Raw genomic sequence first — 24,257 nt, forward strand, 5'->3', positions numbered from 1 at the left:
TTTTTGTATCTATCTCTCCTCCCTCTCCCCCTCTCTCTCCTCTTTGTCTCCCCTTCTCTCTCTCTCTCTCTCTCTCTCTCTCTCTCTCTCTCTCTCTCTCTCTCTCTCTCTCTCTTTGTCTCTCTCTCTCTCTCTTTGTCTCCCTCTCTCTCTCTCTCTCTCTCTCTCTCTCTCTCTCTCTCTCTCTCTCTCTCTCTCTCTCTCTCTCTCTCTCTCTCTCCTCTTTCTCTCCCTCTTCCTCTCTCTCTCTCTCTCTCTCTCTCTCTCTCTCTCTCTCTCTCTCTCTCTCTCTCTCTCTCTCTCTCTCTCTCTCTCTCTCTCTCTCTCTCAATTCAATTCAATTCAATTCAAGGGCTTTATTGGCATGGGAAACATGTGTTAACATTGCCAAAGCAAGTGAGGTATACAACATACAAAGTGAATATATAAAGTGAAAAACAACCAAAATTAACAGTAAACATTACACATACAACAGTTTCAAAACAGTAAAGACATTACAAATGTCATATTATATATAAATATACAATATATATACAATGTACAAATAGTTAAAGGACACAAGATAAAATAAATAAGCATAAATATGGGTTGTATTTACAATGGTGTTTGTTCTTCACTGGTTGCCCTTTTCTCGTGGCAACAGGTCACAAATCTTGCTGCTGTGATGTCACACTGTGGAATTTCACCCAGTAGATATGGGAGTTTTTCAAAATTGGATATGTTTTCGAATTCTTTGTGGATCTGTGTGATCTGAGGGAAATATGTCTCTCTAATATGGTCATACATTGGGCAGGAGGTTAGGAAGTGCAGCTCAGTTTCCACCTCATTTTGTGGGCAGTGAGCACATAGCCTGTCTTCTCTTGAGAGCCATGTCTGCCTACGGCAGTGGTCCTTCTGTAGCTCAGTTGGTAGAGCATGGCGCTTGTAATGCCAGGGTAGTGGGTTCAATCCCCGGGACCACCCATACGTAGAATGTATGCACACATGACTGTAAGTTGCTTTGGATAAAAGCGTCTGCTAAATGGCATATATTATATATTATTTACGGCGGCCTTTCTCAATAGCAAGGCTATGCTCACTGAGTTTCTCTCTCTCCTCTTTCTCTCTCTCTCTCGCTCTCGCTCTCTCTCTCTCTCCCTCTTTCTCTCTCTCTCTCCCTCTCTCTCTCTCTCTCTCTCTCTCTCTCTCTCTCTCTCTCTCTCTCTCTCTCTCCTAGATTTGGAAAGAAGAAAGATGCGAAGGTAAAGAAAGCAGAAGCCAAAGCCACGCTACAGAGACAGAAATCCGAGGTTCTGAGTGAAGAGGAGCTGGAGAGGATGAAAGAGGAGAGAGAACGGTGAGTTGGTTTTTATACTGTACATCATCTGAACGGAACGTTCTTGTAGCAGCTGGTTTATACAACCTAAAAGAAGCATTATAGAATCACCGGCACCACTGCTCAGTTGTTGTGCTTTTTGGCAACATGTCTTTTGTGATGTCACCACAATGTTTCCACCAGACTTTTCCCACCAACCTAATGAAACAGACAAGATGTGTTCTGGGAACCTTTTAAAGAACAGACTAAATGTGTTCTGGGAACCTTTTAAAGAACAGACAAGATGTGTTCTGGGAACCTTTTAAAGAACAGACAAGATGTGTTCTGGGAACCTTTTAAAGAACAGACAAGATGTGTTCTGGAAACCTTTTAAAGAACAGGCAAAATGTGTTCTGGGAACCTTTTAAAGAACAGACAAGATGTGTTCTGGGAACCTTTTAAATAACAGACTAAATGTGTTCTGGGAACCTTTTAAATAACAGGCAAAATGTGTTCTGGGAACCTTTTAAAGAACAGGCAAAATGTGTTCTAGGAACCTTTTAAAGAACAGGCAAAATGTGTTCTGGGAACCTTTTAAAGAACAGACTAAATGTGTTCTGGGAACCTTTTAAAGAACAGACAAGATGTGTTCTGGGAACCTTTTAAAGAACAGGCAAAATGTGTTCTGGGAACATTTTAAAGAACAGGCAAAATGTGTTCTGGGAACGTTCTTGCAACGTCAGGTGAATGTTTTATACAAACATTTAATCATCAGAATTACTGTACAGTTTTTGTTTCTTGAAAACATTTGCCGCAACCTTACAGATGTTCAGGGAACTTCCACAGAACCAGTTTTAGTTTGCTGGGAAAACATTGTGTTATTACGTTACCTGTAAACTGAATGATACCTTTGAGTGGTGGTAATTATTTATTACAGGGTGCTGGTTATTATTTATTACAGGGTGGTTATTATTTATTACAGGGTGGTGGTTATTATTTATTACAGGGTGGTGGTTATTATTTATTACAGGGTGGTGGTTATTATTTATTACAGGGTGGTGGTTATTATTTATTACAGGGTGGTGCTTATTACAGGGTGGTGGTTATTATTTATTACAGGGTGGTGGTTATTATTTATTACAGGGTGGTGGTTATTATTTATTACAGGGTGGTGGTGATTATTTATTACAGGGTGGTTATTATTTATTACAGGGTGGTTATTATTTATTACAGGGTGGTGGTTATTATTTATTACAGGGTGGTGGTTATTATTTATTACAGGGTGGTGGTTATTATTTATTACAGGGTGGTGGTTATTATTTATTACAGGGTGGTGGTTATTATTTATTACAGGGTGGTGGTTATTATTTATTACAGGGTATTGGTTATTATTTATTACAGGGTGGTGGTTATTATTTATTACAGGGTGGTGGTTATTACAGGGTGGTGGTTATTATTTATTACAGGGTGGTGGTTATTATTTATTACAGGGTGGTGGTTATTATTTATTACAGGGTGGTGGTTATTATTTATTACAGGGTGGTGGTTATTATTTATTACAGGGTGGTGGTTATTATTTATTACAGGGTGGTGGTTATTATTTATTACAGGGTGGTGGTTATTATTTATTACAGGGTGGTGGTTATTACAGGGTGGTGGTTATTATTTATTACAGGGTGGTTATTATTTATTACAGGGTGGTGGTTATTATTTATTACAGGGTGGTGATTATTATTTATTACAGGGTGGTGGTTATTATTTATTACATGGTGGTGATTATTATTTATTACAGGGTGGTGGTTATTATTTATTACAGGGTGGTGGTTATTAGTTATTACAGGGCGGTGGTTATTATTTATTACAGGGTGGTGGTTATTATTTATTACAGGGTGGTGTTATTATTTATTACAGGGTGGTGGTTATTATTTATTACAGGGTGGTGTTATTATTTATTACAGGGTATTGGTTATTATTTATTACAGGGTGGTGGTTATTATTTATTACAGGGTGGTGGTTATTATTTATTACAGGGTGGTGGTTATTATTTATTACAGGGTGGTGGTTATTATTTATTACAGGGTGGTGGTTATTATTTATTACAGGGTGGTGGTTATTATTTATTACAGGGTGGTGGTTATTACAGGGTGGTGGTTATTATTTATTACAGGGTGGTTATTATTTATTACAGGGTGGTGGTTATTATTTATTACAGGGTGGTGGTTATTATTTATTACAGGGTGGTGGTTATTATTTATTACAGGGTGGTGGTTGTTATTTATTACAGGGTGGTGGTTATTATTTATTACAGGGTGGTGGTTATTATTTATTACAGGGTGGTGGTTATTACAGGGTGGTGGTTATTATTTATTACAGGGTGCTGGTTATTATTTATTACAGGGTGGTTATTATTTATTACAGGGTGGTGGTTGTTATTTATTACAGGGTGGTGGTTATTATTTATTACAGGGTATTGGTTATTATTTATTACAGGGTGGTTGTTATTATTTATTACAGGGTGGTGTTATTATTTATTACAGGGTGGTTGTTATTATTTATTACAGGGTGGTGTTATTATTTATTACAGGGCGGTGGTTATTATTTATTACAGGGTGGTTATTATTTATTACAGGATGGTGGTTATTAGGGTGGTGGTTATTATTTATTACAGGGTGGTGTTATTATTTATTACAGGGTGGTGTTATTATTTATTACAGGGTGGTGTTATTATTTATTACAGGGTGGTGTTATTATTTATTACAGGGTGGTGTTATTATTTATTACAGGGTGGTGTTATTATTTATTACAGGGTGGTGGTTATTATTTATTACAGGGTGGTGTTATTATTTATTACAGGGTGGTGTTATTATTTATTACAGGGTGGTGTTATTATTTATCACAGGGTGGTGTTATTATTTATTACAGGGTGGTGTTATTATTTATTACAGGGTGGTGTTATTATTTATTACAGGGTGGTGTTATTATTTATTATAGGGTGGTGTTATTATTTATTACAGGGTGGTGTTATTATTTATTACAGGGTGGTGGTTATTATTTATTACAGGGTGGTGTTATTATTTATTACAGGGTGGTGTTATTATTTATTACAGGGTGGTGTTATTATTTATTACAGGGTGGTGTTATTATTTATTACAGGGTGGTGGTTATTATTTATTACAGGGTGGTGTTATTATTTATTACAGGGTATTGGTTATTATTTATTACAGGGTGGTGGTTATTATTTATTACAGGGTGGTGGTTATTATTTATTACAGGGTGGTGGTTATTATTTATTACAGGGTGGTGGTTATTATTTATTACAGGGTGGTGGTTATTATTTATTACAGGGTGGTGGTTATTATTTATTACAGGGTGGTGGTTATTACAGGGTGGTGGTTATTATTTATTACAGGGTGGTTATTATTTATTACAGGGTGGTGGTTATTATTTATTACAGGGTGGTGATTATTATTTATTACAGGGTGGTGGTTATTATTTATTACAGGGTGGTGATTATTATTTATTACAGGGTGGTGGTTATTATTTATTACAGGGTGGTGGTTATTATTTATTACAGGGCGGTGGTTATTATTTATTACAGGGTGGTGGTTATTACAGGGTGGTGGTTATTATTTATTACAGGGTGGTGGTTATTATTTATTACAGGGTGGTTGTTATTATTTATTACAGGGTGGTGTTATTATTTATTACAGGGTGGTTGTTATTATTTATTACAGGGTGGTGTTATTATTTATTACAGGGTGGTGGTTATTATTTATTACAGGGTGGTTATTATTTATTACAGGGTGGTTATTATTTATTACAGGGTGGTGGTTATTATTTATTACAGGGTGGTGTTATTATTTATTACAGGGTGGTGGTTATTATTTATTACAGGGTGGTGGTTATTATTTATTACAGGGTGGTGCTATTATTTATTACAGGGTGGTGGTTATTATTTATTACAGGGTGGTGTTATTATTTATTACAGGGTGGTGGTTATTATTTATTACAGGGTGGTGTTATTATTTATTACAGGGTGGTGGTTATTATTTATTACAGGGTGGTGTTATTATTTATTACAGGGTGGTGGTTATTATTTATTACAGGGTGGTGTTATTATTTATTACAGGGTGGTGTTATTATTTATTACAGGGTGGTGTTATTATTTATTATAGGGTGGTGTTATTATTTATTACAGGGTGGTGTTATTATTTATTACAGGGTGGTGGTTATTATTTATTACAGGGTGGTGTTATTATTTATTACAGGGTGGTGTTATTATTTATTACAGGGTGGTGTTATTATTTATTACAGGGTGGTGTTATTATTTATTACAGGGTGGTGGTTATTATTTATTACAGGGTGGTGTTATTATTTATTACAGGGTATTGGTTATTATTTATTACAGGGTGGTGGTTATTATTTATTACAGGGTGGTGGTTATTATTTATTACAGGGTGGTGGTTATTATTTATTACAGGGTGGTGGTTATTATTTATTACAGGGTGGTGGTTATTATTTATTACAGGGTGGTGGTTATTAGTTATTACAGGGTGGTGGTTATTACAGGGTGGTGGTTATTATTTATTACAGGGTGGTTATTATTTATTACAGGGTGGTGGTTATTATTTATTACAGGGTGGTGGTTATTATTTATTACAGGGTGGTGGTTATTATTTATTACAGGGTGGTGGTTGTTATTTATTACAGGGTGGTGGTTATTATTTATTACAGGGTGGTGGTTATTATTTATTACAGGGTGGTGGTTATTACAGGGTGGTGGTTATTATTTATTACAGGGTGTGGTTATTATTTATTACAGGGTGGTTATTATTTATTACAGGGTGGTGGTTGTTATTTATTACAGGGTGGTGGTTATTATTTATTACAGGGTATTGGTTATTATTTATTACAGGGTGTTTGTTATTATTTATTACAGGGTGGTGTTATTATTTATTACAGGGTGGTTGTTATTATTTATTACAGGGTGGTGTTATTATTTATTACAGTGGTTATTATTTATTACAGGGTGGTTATTATTTATTACAGGATGGTGGTTATTAGGGTGGTGGTTATTATTTATTACAGGGTGGTGTTATTATTTATTACAGGGTGGTGTTATTATTTATTACAGGGTGGTGTTATTATTTATTACAGGGTGGTGTTATTATTTATTACAGGGTGGTGTTATTATTTATTACAGGGTGGTGTTATTATTTATTACAGGGTGGTGTTATTATTTATTACAGGGTGGTGGTTATTATTTATTACAGGGTGGTGTTATTATTTATTACAGGGTGGTGTTATTATTTATTACAGGGTGGTGTTATTATTTATCACAGGGTGGTGTTATTATTTATTACAGGGTGGTGTTATTATTTATTACAGGGTGGTGGTTATTATTTATTACAGGGTGGTGTTATTATTTATTACAGGGTGGTGTTATTATTTATTACAGGGTGGTGTTATTATTTATTACAGGGTGGTGTTATTATTTATTACAGGGTGGTTATTATTTATTACAGGGTGGTGGTTGTTATTTATTACAGGGTGGTGGTTATTATTTATTACAGGGTATTGGTTATTATTTATTACAGGGTGGTGGTTATTATTTATTACAGGGAGGTGGTTATTATTTATTACAGGGTGGTGATTATTATTTATTACAGGGTGGTGGTTATTATTTATTACATGGTGGTGATTATTATTTATTACAGGGTGGTGGTTATTATTTATTACAGGGTGGTGGTTATTATTTATTACAGGGCGGTGGTTATTATTTATTACAGGGTGGTGGTTATTAGGGTGGTGGTTATTATTTATTACAGGGTGGTGGTTATTATTTATTACAGGGTGGTTGTTATTATTTATTACAGGGTGGTGTTATTATTTATTACAGGGTGGTGTTATTATTTATTACAGGGTGGTGGTTATTATTTATTACAGGGTGGTGTTATTATTTATTACAGGGTGGTGTTATTATCTATTACAGGGTGGTGGTTATTATTTATTACAGGGTGGTGTTATTATTTATTACAGGGTGGTGTTATTATTTATTACAGGGTGGTGTTATTATTTATTACAGGGTGGTGTTATTATTTATTACAGGGTGGTGGTTATTATTTATTACAGGGTGGTGTTATTATTTATTACAGGGTGGTGTTATTATTTATTACAGGGTGGTGTTATTATTTATTACAGGGTGGTGTTATTATTTATTACAGGGTGGTGTTATTATTTATTACAGGGTGGTGGTTGTTATTTATTACAGGGTGGTGGTTATTATTTATTACAGGGTATTGGTTATTATTTATTACAGGGTGGTGGTTATTATTTATTACAGGGAGGTGGTTATTATTTATTACAGGGTGGTGATTATTATTTATTACAGGGTGGTGGTTATTATTTATTACAGGGTGGTGATTATTATTTATTACAGGGTGGTGGTTATTATTTATTACAGGGTGGTGGTTATTATTTATTACAGGGTGGTGGTTATTATTTATTACAGGGTGGTGGTTATTACAGGGTGGTGGTTATTATTTATTACAGGGTGGTGGTTATTACAGGGTGGTGGTTATTATTTATTACAGGGTGGTGGTTATTATTTATTACAGGGTGGTTGTTATTATTTATTACAGGGTGGTGTTATTATTTATTACAGGGTGGTTGTTATTATTTATTACAGGGTGGTGTTATTATTTATTACAGGGCGGTGGTTATTATTTATTACAGGGTGGTTATTATTTATTACAGGGTGGTGTTATTATTTATTACAGGGTGGTGGTTATTATTTATTACAGGGTGGTGTTATTATTTATTACAGGGTGGTGGTTATTATTTATTACAGGGTGGTGGTTATTATTTATTACAGGGTGGTGCTATTATTTATTACAGGGTGGTGGTTATTATTTATTACAGGGTGGTGTTATTATTTATTACAGGGTGGTGGTTATTATTTATTACAGGGTGGTGTTATTATTTATTACAGGGTGGTGGTTATTATTTATTACAGGGTGGTGTTATTATTTATTACAGGGTGGTGGTTATTATTTATTACAGGGTGGTGTTATTATTTATTACAGGGTGGTGGTTATTATTTATTACAGGGTGGTGGTTATTATTTATTACAGGGTGGTGTTATTATTTATTACAGGGTGGTGTTATTATTTATTACAGGGTGGTGTTATTATTTATTACAGGGTGGTGTTATTATTTATTACAGGGTGGTGTTATTATTTATTACAGGGTGGTGTTATTATCTATTACAGGGTGGTGGTTATTATTTATTACAGGGTGGTGTTATTATTTATTACAGGGTGGTGTTATTATTTATTATAGGGTGGTGTTATTATTTATTACAGGGTGGTGTTATTATTTATTACAGGGTGGTGGTTATTATTTATTACAGGGTGGTGTTATTATTTATTACAGGGTGGTGTTATTATTTATTACAGGGTGGTGTTATTATTTATTACAGGGTGGTGTTATTATTTATTACAGGGTGGTGGTTATTATTTATTACAGGGTGGTGTTATTATTTATTACAGGGTATTGGTTATTATTTATTACAGGGTGGTGGTTATTATTTATTACAGGGTGGTGGTTATTATTTATTACAGGGTGGTGGTTATTATTTATTACAGGGTGGTGGTTATTATTTATTACAGGGTGGTGGTTATTATTTATTACAGGGTGGTGGTTATTATTTATTACAGGGTGGTGGTTATTACAGGGTGGTGGTTATTATTTATTACAGGGTGGTTATTATTTATTACAGGGTGGTGGTTATTATTTATTACAGGGTGGTGGTTATTATTTATTACAGGGTGGTGGTTATTATTTATTACAGGGTGGTGGTTGTTATTTATTACAGGGTGGTGGTTATTATTTATTACAGGGTGGTGGTTATTATTTATTACAGGGTGGTGGTTATTACAGGGTGGTGGTTATTATTTATTACAGGGTGCTGGTTATTATTTATTACAGGGTGGTTATTATTTATTACAGGGTGGTGGTTGTTATTTATTACAGGGTGGTGGTTATTATTTATTACAGGGTATTGGTTATTATTTATTACAGGGTGGTTGTTATTATTTATTACAGGGTGGTGTTATTATTTATTACAGGGTGGTTGTTATTATTTATTACAGGGTGGTGTTATTATTTATTACAGGGCGGTGGTTATTATTTATTACAGGGTGGTTATTATTTATTACAGGATGGTGGTTATTAGGGTGGTGGTTATTATTTATTACAGGGTGGTGTTATTATTTATTACAGGGTGGTGTTATTATTTATTACAGGGTGGTGTTATTATTTATTACAGGGTGGTGTTATTATTTATTACAGGGTGGTGTTATTATTTATTACAGGGTGGTGTTATTATTTATTACAGGGTGGTGTTATTATTTATTACAGGGTGGTGGTTATTATTTATTACAGGGTGGTGTTATTATTTATTACAGGGTGGTGTTATTATTTATTACAGGGTGGTGTTATTATTTATCACAGGGTGGTGTTATTATTTATTACAGGGTGGTGTTATTATTTATTACAGGGTGGTGGTTATTATTTATTACAGGGTGGTGTTATTATTTATTACAGGGTGGTGTTATTATTTATTACAGGGTGGTGTTATTATTTATTACAGGGTGGTGTTATTATTTATTACAGGGTGGTTATTATTTATTACAGGGTGGTGGTTGTTATTTATTACAGGGTGGTGGTTATTATTTATTACAGGGTATTGGTTATTATTTATTACAGGGTGGTGGTTATTATTTATTACAGGGAGGTGGTTATTATTTATTACAGGGTGGTGATTATTATTTATTACAGGGTGGTGGTTATTATTTATTACATGGTGGTGATTATTATTTATTACAGGGTGGTGGTTATTATTTATTACAGGGTGGTGGTTATTATTTATTACAGGGCGGTGGTTATTATTTATTACAGGGTGGTGGTTATTACAGGGTGGTGGTTATTATTTATTACAGGGTGGTGGTTATTATTTATTACAGGGTGGTTGTTATTATTTATTACAGGGTGGTGTTATTATTTATTACAGGGTGGTGTTATTATTTATTACAGGATGGTGGTTATTAGGGTGGTGGTTATTATTTATTACAGGGTGGTGTTATTATTTATTACAGGGTGGTGTTATTATCTATTACAGGGTGGTGGTTATTATTTATTACAGGGTGGTGTTATTATTTATTACAGGGTGGTGTTATTATTTATTACAGGGTGGTGTTATTATTTATTACAGGGTGGTGTTATTATTTATTACAGGGTGGTGGTTATTATTTATTACAGGGTGGTGTTATTATTTATTACAGGGTGGTGTTATTATTTATTACAGGGTGGTGTTATTATTTATTACAGGGTGGTGTTATTATTTATTACAGGGTGGTGTTATTATTTATTACAGGGTGGTGGTTGTTATTTATTACAGGGTGGTGGTTATTATTTATTACAGGGTATTGGTTATTATTTATTACAGGGTGGTGGTTATTATTTATTACAGGGAGGTGGTTATTATTTATTACAGGGTGGTGATTATTATTTATTACAGGGTGGTGGTTATTATTTATTACAGGGTGGTGATTATTATTTATTACAGGGTGGTGGTTATTATTTATTACAGGGTGGTGGTTATTATTTATTACAGGGTGGTGGTTATTACAGGGTGGTGGTTATTATTTATTACAGGGTGGTGGTTATTATTTATTACAGGGTGGTTGTTATTATTTATTACAGGGTGGTGTTATTATTTATTACAGGGTGGTTGTTATTATTTATTACAGGGTGGTGTTATTATTTATTACAGGGCGGTGGTTATTATTTATTACAGGGTGGTTATTATTTATTACAGGGTGGTGTTATTATTTATTACAGGGTGGTGGTTATTATTTATTACAGGGTGGTGTTATTATTTATTACAGGGTGGTGGTTATTATTTATTACAGGGTGGTGGTTATTATTTATTACAGGGTGGTGCTATTATTTATTACAGGGTGGTGGTTATTATTTATTACAGGGTGGTGTTATTATTTATTACAGGGTGGTGGTTATTATTTATTACAGGGTGGTGTTATTATTTATTACAGGGTGGTGGTTATTATTTATTACAGGGTGGTGTTATTATTTATTACAGGGTGGTGGTTATTATTTATTACAGGGTGGAGGTTATTATTTATTACAGGGTGGTGTTATTATTTATTACAGGGTGGTGGTTATTATTTATTACAGGGTGGTGGTTATTATTTATTACAGGGTGGTGTTATTATTTATTACAGGGTGGTGTTATTATTTATTACAGGGTGGTGTTATTATTTATTACAGGGTGGTGTTATTATTTATTACAGGGTGGAGGTTATTATTTATTACAGGGTGGTGTTATTATTTATTACAGGGTGGTGGTTATTATTTATTACAGGGTGGTGGTTATTATTTATTAGAGGGTGGTGTTATTATTTATTACAGGGTGGAGGTTATTATTTATTACAGGGTGGTGTTATTATTTATTACAGGGTGGTGGTTATTATTTATTACAGGGTGGTGTTATTATTTATTACAGGGTGGTGCTTTCTGAACGCCGTGTCTCCCGCTAACTTTCTGAACGCCGTGTCTCCCGCTAACTTTCTGAACGCCGTGCCTCCCGCTAACTTTCTGAACGCCGTGTCTCCCGCTCGCCTAGCGTAGTAGCGACTACCAAACGGCTCCCGGACTCACCTATTGGTGTTCATTGGACCCTATGATCCCTCGGCTACACATGCCTCTCTCTATTGTCAATATGTCTTCTGCTGTTTCGGTTAGTTATTGTTTTATTTAGTCAACATGTCTCAGATAGCTATTTTGTCACACACACTAAACATGGGGACACCTCACCTGGCTTAGCTGGTGTCTCTAGAGATGCAAACTCTCTCATCATCACTCACTGCCTAGGTTTACCCCCACTGTACTCACATCCGGCAGGGTAACCTAGTGGTTAGAGCGTTGGACTAGTAACTGGAAGGTTGCGAGTTCAAACTCCCGAGCTGACAAGGTACAAATCTGTCGTTCTGCCGCTGAACAGGCAGTTAACCCACTGTTCCCAGGCCGTCATTGAAAATAAGAATGTGCTCTTAACTGACTTGCCTGGTTAAATAAAGGTAAAAAAATAAAATAAAAAATATACCATACCCTTGTCTGTACATTATGACCTGAATCTATTTTACCACACCCAGAAATCTGCCCCTTGTATTCTCTGTTCCCAACGCACTAGAAGACCTGTTCTTATAGCCTTTAGCCTTACCCTTATCCTACTCCTCCTCTGTTCCTCTGGTGATGTAGAGGTTAACCCAGGCTCTGTAGCCCCCAGCATCACATCTATTCCCCAGGTGCTCTCATTTGTTGACTTCTGTAACTGTAAAAGCCTTGGTTTCATGCATGTTAACAGTATGCCCAAACAGTTTGAGCTTCTACTTTTAAAAATCCACCTTTCCAGAAATAAGTCCCTCACTTTTTCCGCTTCCTATATCCCCCTCAGCTCCCAGCTGTGCCCTGGACACCATATGTGAACTGATTCCCCCCCCCTCATCTATCGTCAGAGTTCGTACTGCTAGGTGACCTAAACTGGGACATGCTTTATACCCCAGCCATCCTACAAGCTAGATGCCTCAATCTCACAAAAATTATCAAGGAATTTACCAGGGATAACCCAAAATTCGTAATCATGGGTGCCCTCATAAATATCATCCTGCCCTCTAAATACACCTCTGCTGTTTTCAACCAGGGGCGCGCAAATAAATAAATAATCATAATCAAATAAATAATCATAAAAATTATGGATATGAAACATTTATGTACATACAAGTGTCTTCTATCGGTTGAAAGCTTAAATTCTTGTTAATATGTCCGATGTACAGTAGATAGCATACCATGTGATTGTTTGAGGACGGCGCCCCACCTCAAAATATTTTTCCAACGGCACAGGTTTAATAAATTCACAAATAGCGATTCAATATTCACTTACTCTTTGAAAATCTTCCTCTGATTGGTCATCCAAAGGGTCCCAGCTATAGTCGTTTTGTTAGATAAAATCCTTCCTTATATCCGAACATGTCCGTATGGTTGGTGCCATGATTTGTGTAATCCACTCGTTCAACATGCAGAGATAGGAATTAGAAAATCTACGCCTAAACTTTGTTTCAACAAGTCATAATATCTTTCTATTGACTCCCTAAAATGTAAATAACCTATAATATTAAATACAGAAATAAATATGTTCAATAGAAAACCAATTTTAGCAGCTGCGTTCTTTCTTCATCACACAAACACAAATTTCCAGTACCCACATTGACTCAGTACCGGTACCCCCTGTATATAGCCTCCACTACTAACCGGTGCCCCCGCACATTGACTCTGTACAGGTACCCCCTGTATATAGCCTCATTACTAACCGGTGCCCCCGCACATTGACTCTGTACAGGTACCCCCTGTATATAGCCTCATTACTAACCGGTACCCCCGCACAGACTCAGTACCGGTACCCCCTGTATATAGCCTCCACATTGACTCTGTACTGGTACCCCCTGTATATAGTCTCCACATTGACTCTGTACCGGTACCCCCTGTATATAGCCTCCACATTGACTCTGTACCGGTACCCCCTGTATATAGCCTCCACATTAGTACAGGTGTGTATATATCTGTCCCAGAGGTTAGTACAGGTGTGTATATATCTGTCCCAGAGGTTAGTACATGTGTGTATATATCTGTCCCAGAGGTTAGTACAGGTGTGTATATATCTGTCTCAGAGGTTAGTACAGGTGTGTATATATCTGTCTCAGAGGTTAGTACAGGTGTGTATATATCTGTCTCAGAGGTTAGTACAGGTGTGTATATATCTGTCCCAGAGGTTAGTACAGGTGTGTATATATCTGTCCCAGAGGTTAGTACAGGTGTGTATATATCTGTCCCAGAGGTTAGTACAGGTGTGTATATATCTGTCCCAGAGGTTAGTACAGGTGTGTATATATCTGTCCCAGAGGTTAGTACAGGTGTGTATATATCTGTCCCAGAGGTTAGTACAGGTGTGTATATATCTGTCCCAGAGGTTAGTACAGGTGTGTATATATCTGTCTCAGAGGTTAGTACAGGTGTGTATATATCTGTCCCAGAGGTTAGTACAGGTGTGTATATATCTGTCTCAGAGGTTAGTACAGGTGTGTATATATCTGTCTCAGAGGTTAGTACAGGTGTGTATATATCTGTCTCAGAGGTTAGTACAGGTGTGTATATATCTGTCCCAGAGGTTAGTACAGGTGTGTATATATCTGTCCCAGAGGTTAGTACAGGTGTGTATATATCTGTCCCAGAGGTTAGTACAGGTGTGTATATATCTGTCCCAGAGGTTAGTACAGGTGTGTATATATCTGTCCCAGAGGTTAGTACAGGTGTGTATATATCTGTCCCAGAGGTTAGTACAGGTGTGTATATATCTGTCCCAGAGGTTAGTACAGGTGTGTATATATCTGTCTCAGAGGTTAGTACAGGTGTGTATATATCTGTCCCAGAGGTTAGTACAGGTGTGTATATATCTGTCCCAGAGGTTAGTACAGGTGTGTATATATCTGTCCCAGAGGTTAGTACAGGTGTGTATATATCTGTCCCAGAGGTTAGTACAGGTGTGTATATATCTGTCCCAGAGGTTAGTACAGGTGTGTATATATCTGTCCCAGAGGTTAGTACAGGTGTGTATATATCTGTCCCAGAGGTTAGTACAGGTGTGTATATATCTGTCCCAGAGGTTAGTACAGGTGTGTATATATCTGTCTCAGAGGTTAGTACAGGTGTGTATATATCTGTCCCAGAGGTTAGTACAGGTGTGTATATATCTGTCTCAGAGGTTAGTACAGGTGTGTATATATCTGTCCCAGAGGTTAGTACAGGTGTGTATATATCTGTCCCAGAGGTTAGTACAGGTGTGTATATATCTGTCCCAGAGGTTAGTACAGGTGTGTATATATCTGTCTCAGAGGTTAGTACAGGTGTGTACTGTAGGTAACTCCTCCTGTTGATTCGTATCTGTTCCAGGATCGAGGCGAAGCACGCAGAGCTGAGGGAGCGTCAGGCCAGAGAGAAAGGACCTCTCCCTGATGTTGAGGATGATTACATGGACCCCAACTACGCACGCATCAACAACTTCAGAGACAACTCCTCCCCTACAGCAGAACCCGCACCCCATCTCCCCAACGCCCGCCACCCCACGGCCTCGGCCCAGGCCCCTCCCACGGCAACGAGCCATCCAATAAGGACCCCATGGACGGGCTGTACGCCAAGGTCAACAAGCAGAGACAAGCCCCGCCCATGGCCGACAGGTGAGACAGGATCCCGGCTGCTGTAGTATATTTGACATAATCAACCTTTCCTCTAGTCACTTGACAGACTGATAATCTAACTTAAGCAGCTAGCTAGGCAACAGTTGGTCGCAAAATGAAAATGCAAGGATATAGGATGACCCTGAGACTGATACAGGGATATAGGATGACCCTGAGACTGATACAGGAATATTGGATGACCCTGAGACTGATACAGGGTATAGGATGACCCTGAGAGTGATACAGGGATACAGGATGACCCTGAGACTGATACAGGGATACAGGATGACCCTGAGACTGATACAGGGATACAGGATGACCCTGAGACTGATACAGGGATACAGGATGACCCTGAGACTGATACAGGGATATAGGATGACCCTGAGACTGATACAGGGATATAGGATGACCCTGAGACTGATACAGGGATATAGGATGACCCTGAGACTGATACAGGGATATAGGATGACCCTGAGACTGATACAGGGATATAGGATGACCCTGAGACTGATACAGGGATATAGGATGACCCTGAGACTGATACAGGAGTTTAGGATGACCCTGAGACTGATACAGGGATATAGATGACCCTGAGACTGATACAGGGATATACGATGACCCTGAGACTGATACAGGGATATAGGATGACCCTGAGACTGATACAGGGATACAGGATGAGACTGATACAGGGATATACGATGACCCTGAGACTGATACAGGGTATATAGGATGAGACTGATACAGGGATATAGGATGACCCTGAGACTGATACAGGTATATAGGATGAGACTGATACAGGGATATACGATGACCCTGAGACTGATACAGGGATACAGATGACCCTGAGACTGATACAGGGGTTTAGGATGACCCTGAGACTGATACAGGGATATAGTTGACCCTGAGACTGATACAGGGATATAGGATGAGACTGATACAGGGATATAGGATGAAACTGATACAGGGATATATATGACCCTGAGACTGATACAGGGATATAGGATGAGACTGATACAGGGATATAGGATGAGACTGATACAGGGATATAGATGACCCTGAGACTGATACAGGGATATAGATGACCCTGAGACTGATACAGGGATATAGAATGAGACTGATACAGGGATATAGGATGAGACTGATACAGGGGTTTAGGATGACCCTGAGACTGATACAGGGATATAGGATGACCCTGAGACTGATACAGGGATAAAGATGACCCTGAGACTGATACAGGGATATAGGATGACCCTGAGACTGATACAGGGATATAGGATGACCCTGAGACTGATACAGGGATATAGGATGAGACTGATACAGGGATATAGGATGACCCTGAGACTGATACAGGGATATAGGATGACCCTGAGACTGATACAGGGATATAGGATGAGACTGATACAGGGATACAGATGACCCTGAGAATGATACAGGGATATAGGATGACCCTGAGACTGATACAGGGATAAAGATGACCCTGAGACTGATACAGGGATATAGGATGACCCTGAGACTGATACAGGGATATAGGATGAGACTGATACAGGGATATAGGATGACCCTGAGACTGATACAGGGATATAGGATGACCATGAGACTGATACAGGGATATAGATGACCCTGAGACTGATACAGGAATATAGGATGACCCTGAGACTGATACAGGGATATAGGATGACCCTGAGACTGATACAGGAATATAGGATGACCCTGAGACTGATACAGGGATATAGGATGACCCTGAGACTGATACAGGAATATAGGATGAGACTGATACAGGAATATAGGATGACACTGAGACTGATACAGGGGTTTAGGATGACCCTGAGACTGATACAGGAATATAGGATGACCCTGAGACTGATACAGGGATATAGGATGACCCTGAGACTGATACAGGGATATAGGATGACCCTGAGACTGATACAGGGATATAGGATGACCCTGAGACTGATACAGGGATATAGGATGACCCTGAGACTGATACAGTGTATAGGATGACCCTGAGACTGATACAGGGATATAGGATGACCCTGATTCTGATACAGGGATATAGGATGACCCTGAGACTGATCTTCCCTTATACTATAGTAGTTATATCCTGTCTCCACATTCATTACTTCCAATCATTGGCCTTCATCTTATCCCATCCTCCCTGTGTGTGTGTGTGTGTGTGTGTGTGTGTGTGTGTGTGTGTGTGTGTGTGTGTGTGTGTGTGTGTGTGTGTGTGTGTGTGTGTGTGTGTGTGTGTGTGTGTGTGTGTGTGTGCGTGCGTGCGCGCGTGTGTGGAGGAGAGGGTCATTGAGGTAGAGGAGAGGGTCATTGAGGTGGAGGAGAGGGTCATTGAGGTGGAGGAGAGGGTCATTGAGGTGGAGGAGAGGGTCATTGAGGTAGAGGAGAGGGTCATTGAGGTGGAGGAGAGGGTCATTGAGGTGGAGGAGAGGGTCATTGAGGTGGAGGAGAGGGTCATTGAGGTGGAGGAGAGGGTCATTGAGGTGGAGGAGAGGATCATTGAGGTGGAGGAGAGGCTAGCCACTGACCCCCTCTCCTCTGTCCAGCCCCTGACCCCCTCTCCTCTATCCAGTCCCTGACCCCCTCTCCTCTATCCAGCCCCTGACCCCCTCTCCTCTATCCAGCCCCTAACCCCTCTCCTTTATCCAGCCCCTAACCCCCTCTCCTCTATCCAGCCCCTGACCACCTCTCCTCTATCCAGCCCCTAACCCCTTCTCCTCTATCCAGTCCCTGACCCCTCTCCTCTGTCCAGACCGCCTCTCCTCTATCCAGCCCCTGACCCCTCTCCTCTATCCAGCCCCTAACCCCTCTCCTCTATCCAGCCCCCAACCCCCTCTCCTCTATCCAGCCCCTAACCCCCTCTTCTCTATCCAGCCCCTGACCCCCTCTCCTCTGTCCAGACCCCCTCTCCTCTGTCCAGCCCCTGACCCCCTCTCCTCTATCCACTCCCTGACCCCCTCTCCTCTGTCCAGACCCCCTCTATCCAGCCCCTGACCCCCTCTCCTCTGTCCAGACCCCCTCTATCCAGCCCCTGACCCCCTCTCCTCTGTCCAGACCCCCTCTATCCAGCCCTGACCCCTCTCCTCTGTCCAGACCCCCTCTATCCAGCCCCTGACCCCCTCTCCTCTGTCCAGACCCCCTCTATCCAGCCCCTGACATCCTCTAGTGTTATGATGGAGTGTGGACGCTCTAATTAAACATTGACAGTGTTATTAATTTGGACGAGGCGGTGTGTGTGTGTGTGTGTGTGTGTGTGTGTGTGTGTGTGTGTGTGTGTGTGTGTGTGTGTGTGTGTGTGTGTGTGTGTGTGTGTGTGTGTGTGTGTGTGTGTGTGTGTGTGTGTGTGTGTGTGTGTGTGTGTGTGTGTGTGTTTTATTAATTTGGGCAGTGAGGTGTGCGCTCAGTCAAAATGGCACCTCTAATTATGTTCCCTGGGATTAGCTGATAGATTTCTGCTGCAGACATACTTTCTCCCTCCCTCCCTCCCTCCCTCCCTCCCTCCCTCCCTCCCTCCTCCCTCCCTCCCTCCCTCTCATATCGTCTGGTCTGTGAGTACCTTGATGGACAATAGGCTGCAGGGCAGGCAGACATGAAGACTAGTGACAGAGCAAGAGAGAACAGAGGGTTTAAAAGAACACCAGCCACAGGGTGTTCTCTACGGATGGCCATGCTTTCCTCCTGGTTACCCCAACCTCGGCCTGCAGCTCCGCCCACCCCCCCAGCAGCTACTCCCCCAAGCCTCCCCAGCTTCTCCTTTACCCAAATCCAGATAGCGGATGTTCTGAAAGAGCTGCAAAACCTGGACCCCTACAAATCAGCTGGGCTAGACAGTCTGGACCCTCTCTTCCTAAAATGTTCCGCCGCCATTGTTGCAATGTTGAATGCTGCCCCGGTCATCCCCCTCTTCAAAGGGGGTGACACTCTAGACCCAAACTGTTACAGACCTATATCCATCCTGCCCTGCCTCTCTAAGGTCTTCGAAAGCCAAGTTAACAAACAGATCACCGACCATTTCGAATCCCACCGTACCTTCTCCGCTGTGCAATCTGGTTTCAGAGCTGGTCATGGGTGCACCTCAGCCACGCTCAAGGTCCTAAACGATATCATAACCGCCATTGACTGGTTCACCAACTACTTCTCAGATAAGAGTTTAGTGTGTCAAATCGGAGGGCCTGTTGTCCGGACCTCTGGCAGTCTCTATGGGGGTGCCACAGGGTTCAATTCTCGGGCCGACTCTCTTCTCTGTATACATCAATGAGGTCGCTGTTGCTGCTGGTGAGTCTCTGATCCACCTCTACGCAGACGACACCATTCTGTATACTTCTGGCCCTTCTTTGGACACTGTGTTAAAAAAAACTCCAAACGAGCTTCAATACCATACAATACTCCTCCAATTGCTCTTAAATTCAAGTAAAACCAAATGCATTCTCTTCAACCGATTGCTGCCCACACCCGCCTGCCTGACTAGCAACACTACTGTGGACGGCTCTGACTTAGTGGACAACTACAAATACCTAGGTGTCTTGTTAGACTGTAAACTCTCCTTCCAGACTCACATTAAGCATCTCCAATCCAAAATTAAATCTAGAATCGGTTTCCTATTTCGCAACAAAGCATCCTTCACTCATGCTGCCAAACATACCCTCGTAAAACTGACCATCCTATTGATCCTCGACATCCGTTTTGTCACCAAAGCTCCATATTCTACCCACCACTGCGACCTGTATGATCTTGTTGGTTGACCCTCGCTACATATTCGTCGCCAAACCCACTGGCTCCAGGTCATCTACAAGTCTATGCTAGGTAAAGCCCCACCTTATCTCAGCTCACTGGTCACCAAAGCAACAAACACCCACTCGTAGCACGCGCTCCAGCAGGTATATCTCACTGGTCATCCCCAAAGCCAATTCCTCCTTTGGCCGCCTTTCCTTCCAGTTCTCTGCTGCCAATGACTGGAACAAACTACAACAATCACTGGAGCTGGAGTCTTATATCTCCCTCACTAACTTTAAGCATCAGCTGTCAGAGCAGCTCACAGATCACTGCACCTGTTTACAGCCCATCTGTAAATAGCCCATCCAACTACCTACCTTCCTCATCCCCATATTGTTTTTATTGACTTTGCTGGTCTTTTTCACACCAGTATCTCTACTTACACACCATCATCTGCTCATCTATCACCCCAGTGTTAATCTGCTAATTTGTAATTACTTCGCTACTATGGCCTATTCATTGCCTAACCTCCTTACTCCATTTGCTACAGGAACCAGAGATTAATCAGAATTTAATGTTCATTTATCTACCGTAAGTCGCCTCCGTCGTTTTAGAGAATTTGTTAGTAGTACGTCCAACCGACCAACGTGTAAGAGGGTGGGAGCAGAGAGAGAGAGAGAGAGAGGGGTGTGTGTTTATATCTGAGGGGGAGCAGAGAGAGAGAGAGAGAGAGGGGTGTGTGTTTATATCTGAGGGGGAGCAGAGAGAGAGAGAGGTGTGTGTTTATATCTGAGGGGGAGCAGAGAGAGGGAGAGAAAGAGGTGTGTGTTTATATCTGAGGGGGAGCAGAGAGAGAGAGAGAGAGAGAGGTGTGTGTTTATATCTGAGGGGGAGCAGAGAGGGAGAGAGAGAGAGGTGTGTGTTTATATCTGAGGGGGAGCAGAGAGAGAGAGAGAGAGGGGTGTGTGTTTATATCTGAGGGGGAGCAGAGAGAGAGAGAGAGAGAGAGGGGTGTGTGTTTATATCTGAGGGGGAGCAGAGAGAGAGAGAGGTGTGTGTTTATATCTGAGGGGGAGCAGAAGGAGAGAGAGAGAGGTGTGTGTTTATATCTGAGGGGAGCAGAGAGAGAGAGAGAGAGGTGTGTGTTTATCTGAGGGGGAGCAGAGAGAGAGAGAGAGAGGTGTGTGTTTATCTGAGGGGGAGCAGAGGGAGAGAGAGAGAGGTGTGTGTTTATCTGAGGGGGAGCAGAGAGAGAGAGAGAGAGAGAGAGAGGTGTGTTTATATCTGAGGGGGAGCAGAGAGAGAGAGAGAGAGAGAGGTGTGTGTTTATATCTGAGGGGGAGCAGAGAGAGAGAGAGAGGGAGAGAGAGAGAGGGAGAGAGAGGTCTGGGAGAGAGAGAGAGGGAGAGAGAGAGGGTGGGTGGGAGAGAGAGAGAGAGAGAGGTCTGGGAGAGAGAGGGAGAGAGAGAGGAGGGTGGGAGAGAGGGAGAGAGAGAGGAGTGTGGGGGAGAGAGAGAGAGAGAGAGAGGAGTGTGGGAGAGAGAGAGAGATCGTTGGACTGCTTGGTCTGTCCACCAGAGTCAAGTCCCCCTGGAACTCTTTATCCCTTAGAACTGAATGCAGAGCAGAGCATTTGAAAAGGCACACACCTGTCTATATAAGGTTCCACAGTTGACAGTGCATCTCAGAGCAAAAACCAAGCCATGAGGTCGAAGGAATTGTCCGTAGAGCTCAGAGACAGGATTGTGTTGAGGCACAGATCTTGGGAAGGCTACCAAAAAATGTAAGGTCCCCAAGAACACAGTTGCCTCCATCTTTCTTAAATGGAATAAGTTTCAAACCACCAATACTCTTCCTAGAGCTGGCCGCCCGGCGGAACTGACCAGGGGAGCAGGGCCTTGGTCAGGGACGAGAACAAGAAACCGATGGTCATTTTGACAGAGTTCCTCTGTGGAGATGGGAGAACATTCTAGAAGGACAACCATCTCTGCAGCACTCCACCAATCAGGCCTTTATGGTCGAGTGGCCAGATGGAAGCCAATCCTCAGTAAAAAGGCATATGACAGCCCGCTTGGAGTTTGCCAAAAGGCACCTAAAGACTCTCAGACCATGAGAAACAAAATTCTCTGGTCTGATGAAACCAGGTTTGAACTCTTTGGCCTGAATGCCAAGTGTCACGACTGGAGGAAACCTGGCACCATCCCTATGGTGAAGCATGGTGGTGGCTGCATCATGCTGTGGGGATGTTTTTCAGCGGCAGGGACTGGGACACTAGTCAGGATAGAGGGAAAGATGAACAGAGCAAAGTACAGAGAGATCCTTGATGAAAACCTGTTCCAGAGCCCTCAGGACCTCAGACTGGGGCGAAGGTTCACCTTCCAACAGGACAACGACCCTAAGAACACAGCCAAGAAAACACAGGAGTGGCTTTGGGATAAGTCTCTGAATGCCTTTGAGTGGCCCAGCCAGAGCCTGGACTTGAACCTGATTGAACATCTCTGGAGAGACCTGAAAATAGCTGAGCAGCGACGCTCCCCATCCAACCTGACAGAGCTGGAGAGGATCTGCAGAGAAGAATGGGAGAAACTCCCCATATACAGGTGTACCAAGCTTGTATTGTATTTGCTACAAAAGGTGCTTCAATAAAGTACTGAATAAAGGGTCTGTAGATGGAGACCTCCTTCCATTACTGTGCATTACATCAGTGCTTTAAGGATTTTAAGGATATTAAAAGCGTACAGCTCTGTTTCGTCATGTTTTACCCCCATTTCATACAGCTCTGTTTCGTCATGTTTTACCCCCATTTCACACAGCTCTGTTTAGTCATGTTTTACCCCCATTTCACACAGCTCTGTTTAGTCATGTTTTACCCCCATTTCACACAGCTCTGTTTAGTCATGTTTTACCCCCATTTCACACAGCTCTGTTTAGTCATGTTTTACCCCCATTTCATACAGTCGGCTATTGGTTCTAAGTTTCACTGCGTAGGGATTTGATGTTTATTATTTGATTTAACAAATAAGACATTCTGAGACCTAGGTCTCTTTACAAATGCAATCTGTATAATACAACATAAATATATACATTATATATACATTATACCCAATGTATATATGTATATATACTTATACCCAATATATATATAATGTATATATATATACATTATACCCAATATATATATATATATAATGTATATATATATATACATTATACCAATATATATATATATAATGTATATATATATATACATTATACCCATAATATATATATATATATATATATATATATATATATATATATATATATATAAAATGTATATATATACATTATACATTAATATATATATATATAATGTATATATATATATACATTATACCCAATATATATATATATAATGTATATATATATATACATTATACCCAATATATATATATATATAATATATATATATATATACATTATACCCAATATATATATATAATGTATATATATATATATATATACATTATACCCATTATATATATATATATAATGTATATATATATATATATACATTATACCCAATAAATATATATATATATACATTATACCCAATTATACCCAATATATATATATATACATTACATCCAATAAATATATATATATACATTATACCCAATAAATATATATATATACATTATACCCAATTATACCCAATATATATATATACATTACATCCAATAAATATATATATATACATTATACCCAATAAATATATATATATACATTATACCCAATTATACCCAATATATATATATACATTACATCCAATAAATATATATATATATACATTATACCCAATAAATATATATATATACATTATACCCAAT

At 39.7% G+C, this 24,257-nt stretch overlaps 1 protein-coding gene across 1 annotated transcript in view; it reads left to right on the forward strand.

Moving 5' to 3' along the window:
* Positions 1 to 15,689, forward strand: part of LOC124044484 (partitioning defective 3 homolog B-like) — a 249,262-nt gene extending 233,573 nt beyond the window's left edge. Inside the window, 2 exon segments of the mRNA XM_046364112.1 lie at positions 1,217 to 1,336; positions 15,380 to 15,689. Of these exon segments, the coding sequence (XP_046220068.1) occupies positions 1,217 to 1,336; positions 15,380 to 15,689 (430 nt within the window).
* The last annotated feature ends 8,568 nt before the right edge of the window (positions 15,690 to 24,257 follow it).

This window comes from Oncorhynchus gorbuscha, linkage group LG09, assembly GCF_021184085.1.
Source record: "Oncorhynchus gorbuscha isolate QuinsamMale2020 ecotype Even-year linkage group LG09, OgorEven_v1.0, whole genome shotgun sequence".
In the NCBI taxonomy this organism is placed as follows: Eukaryota; Metazoa; Chordata; class Actinopteri; order Salmoniformes; family Salmonidae; genus Oncorhynchus; species Oncorhynchus gorbuscha.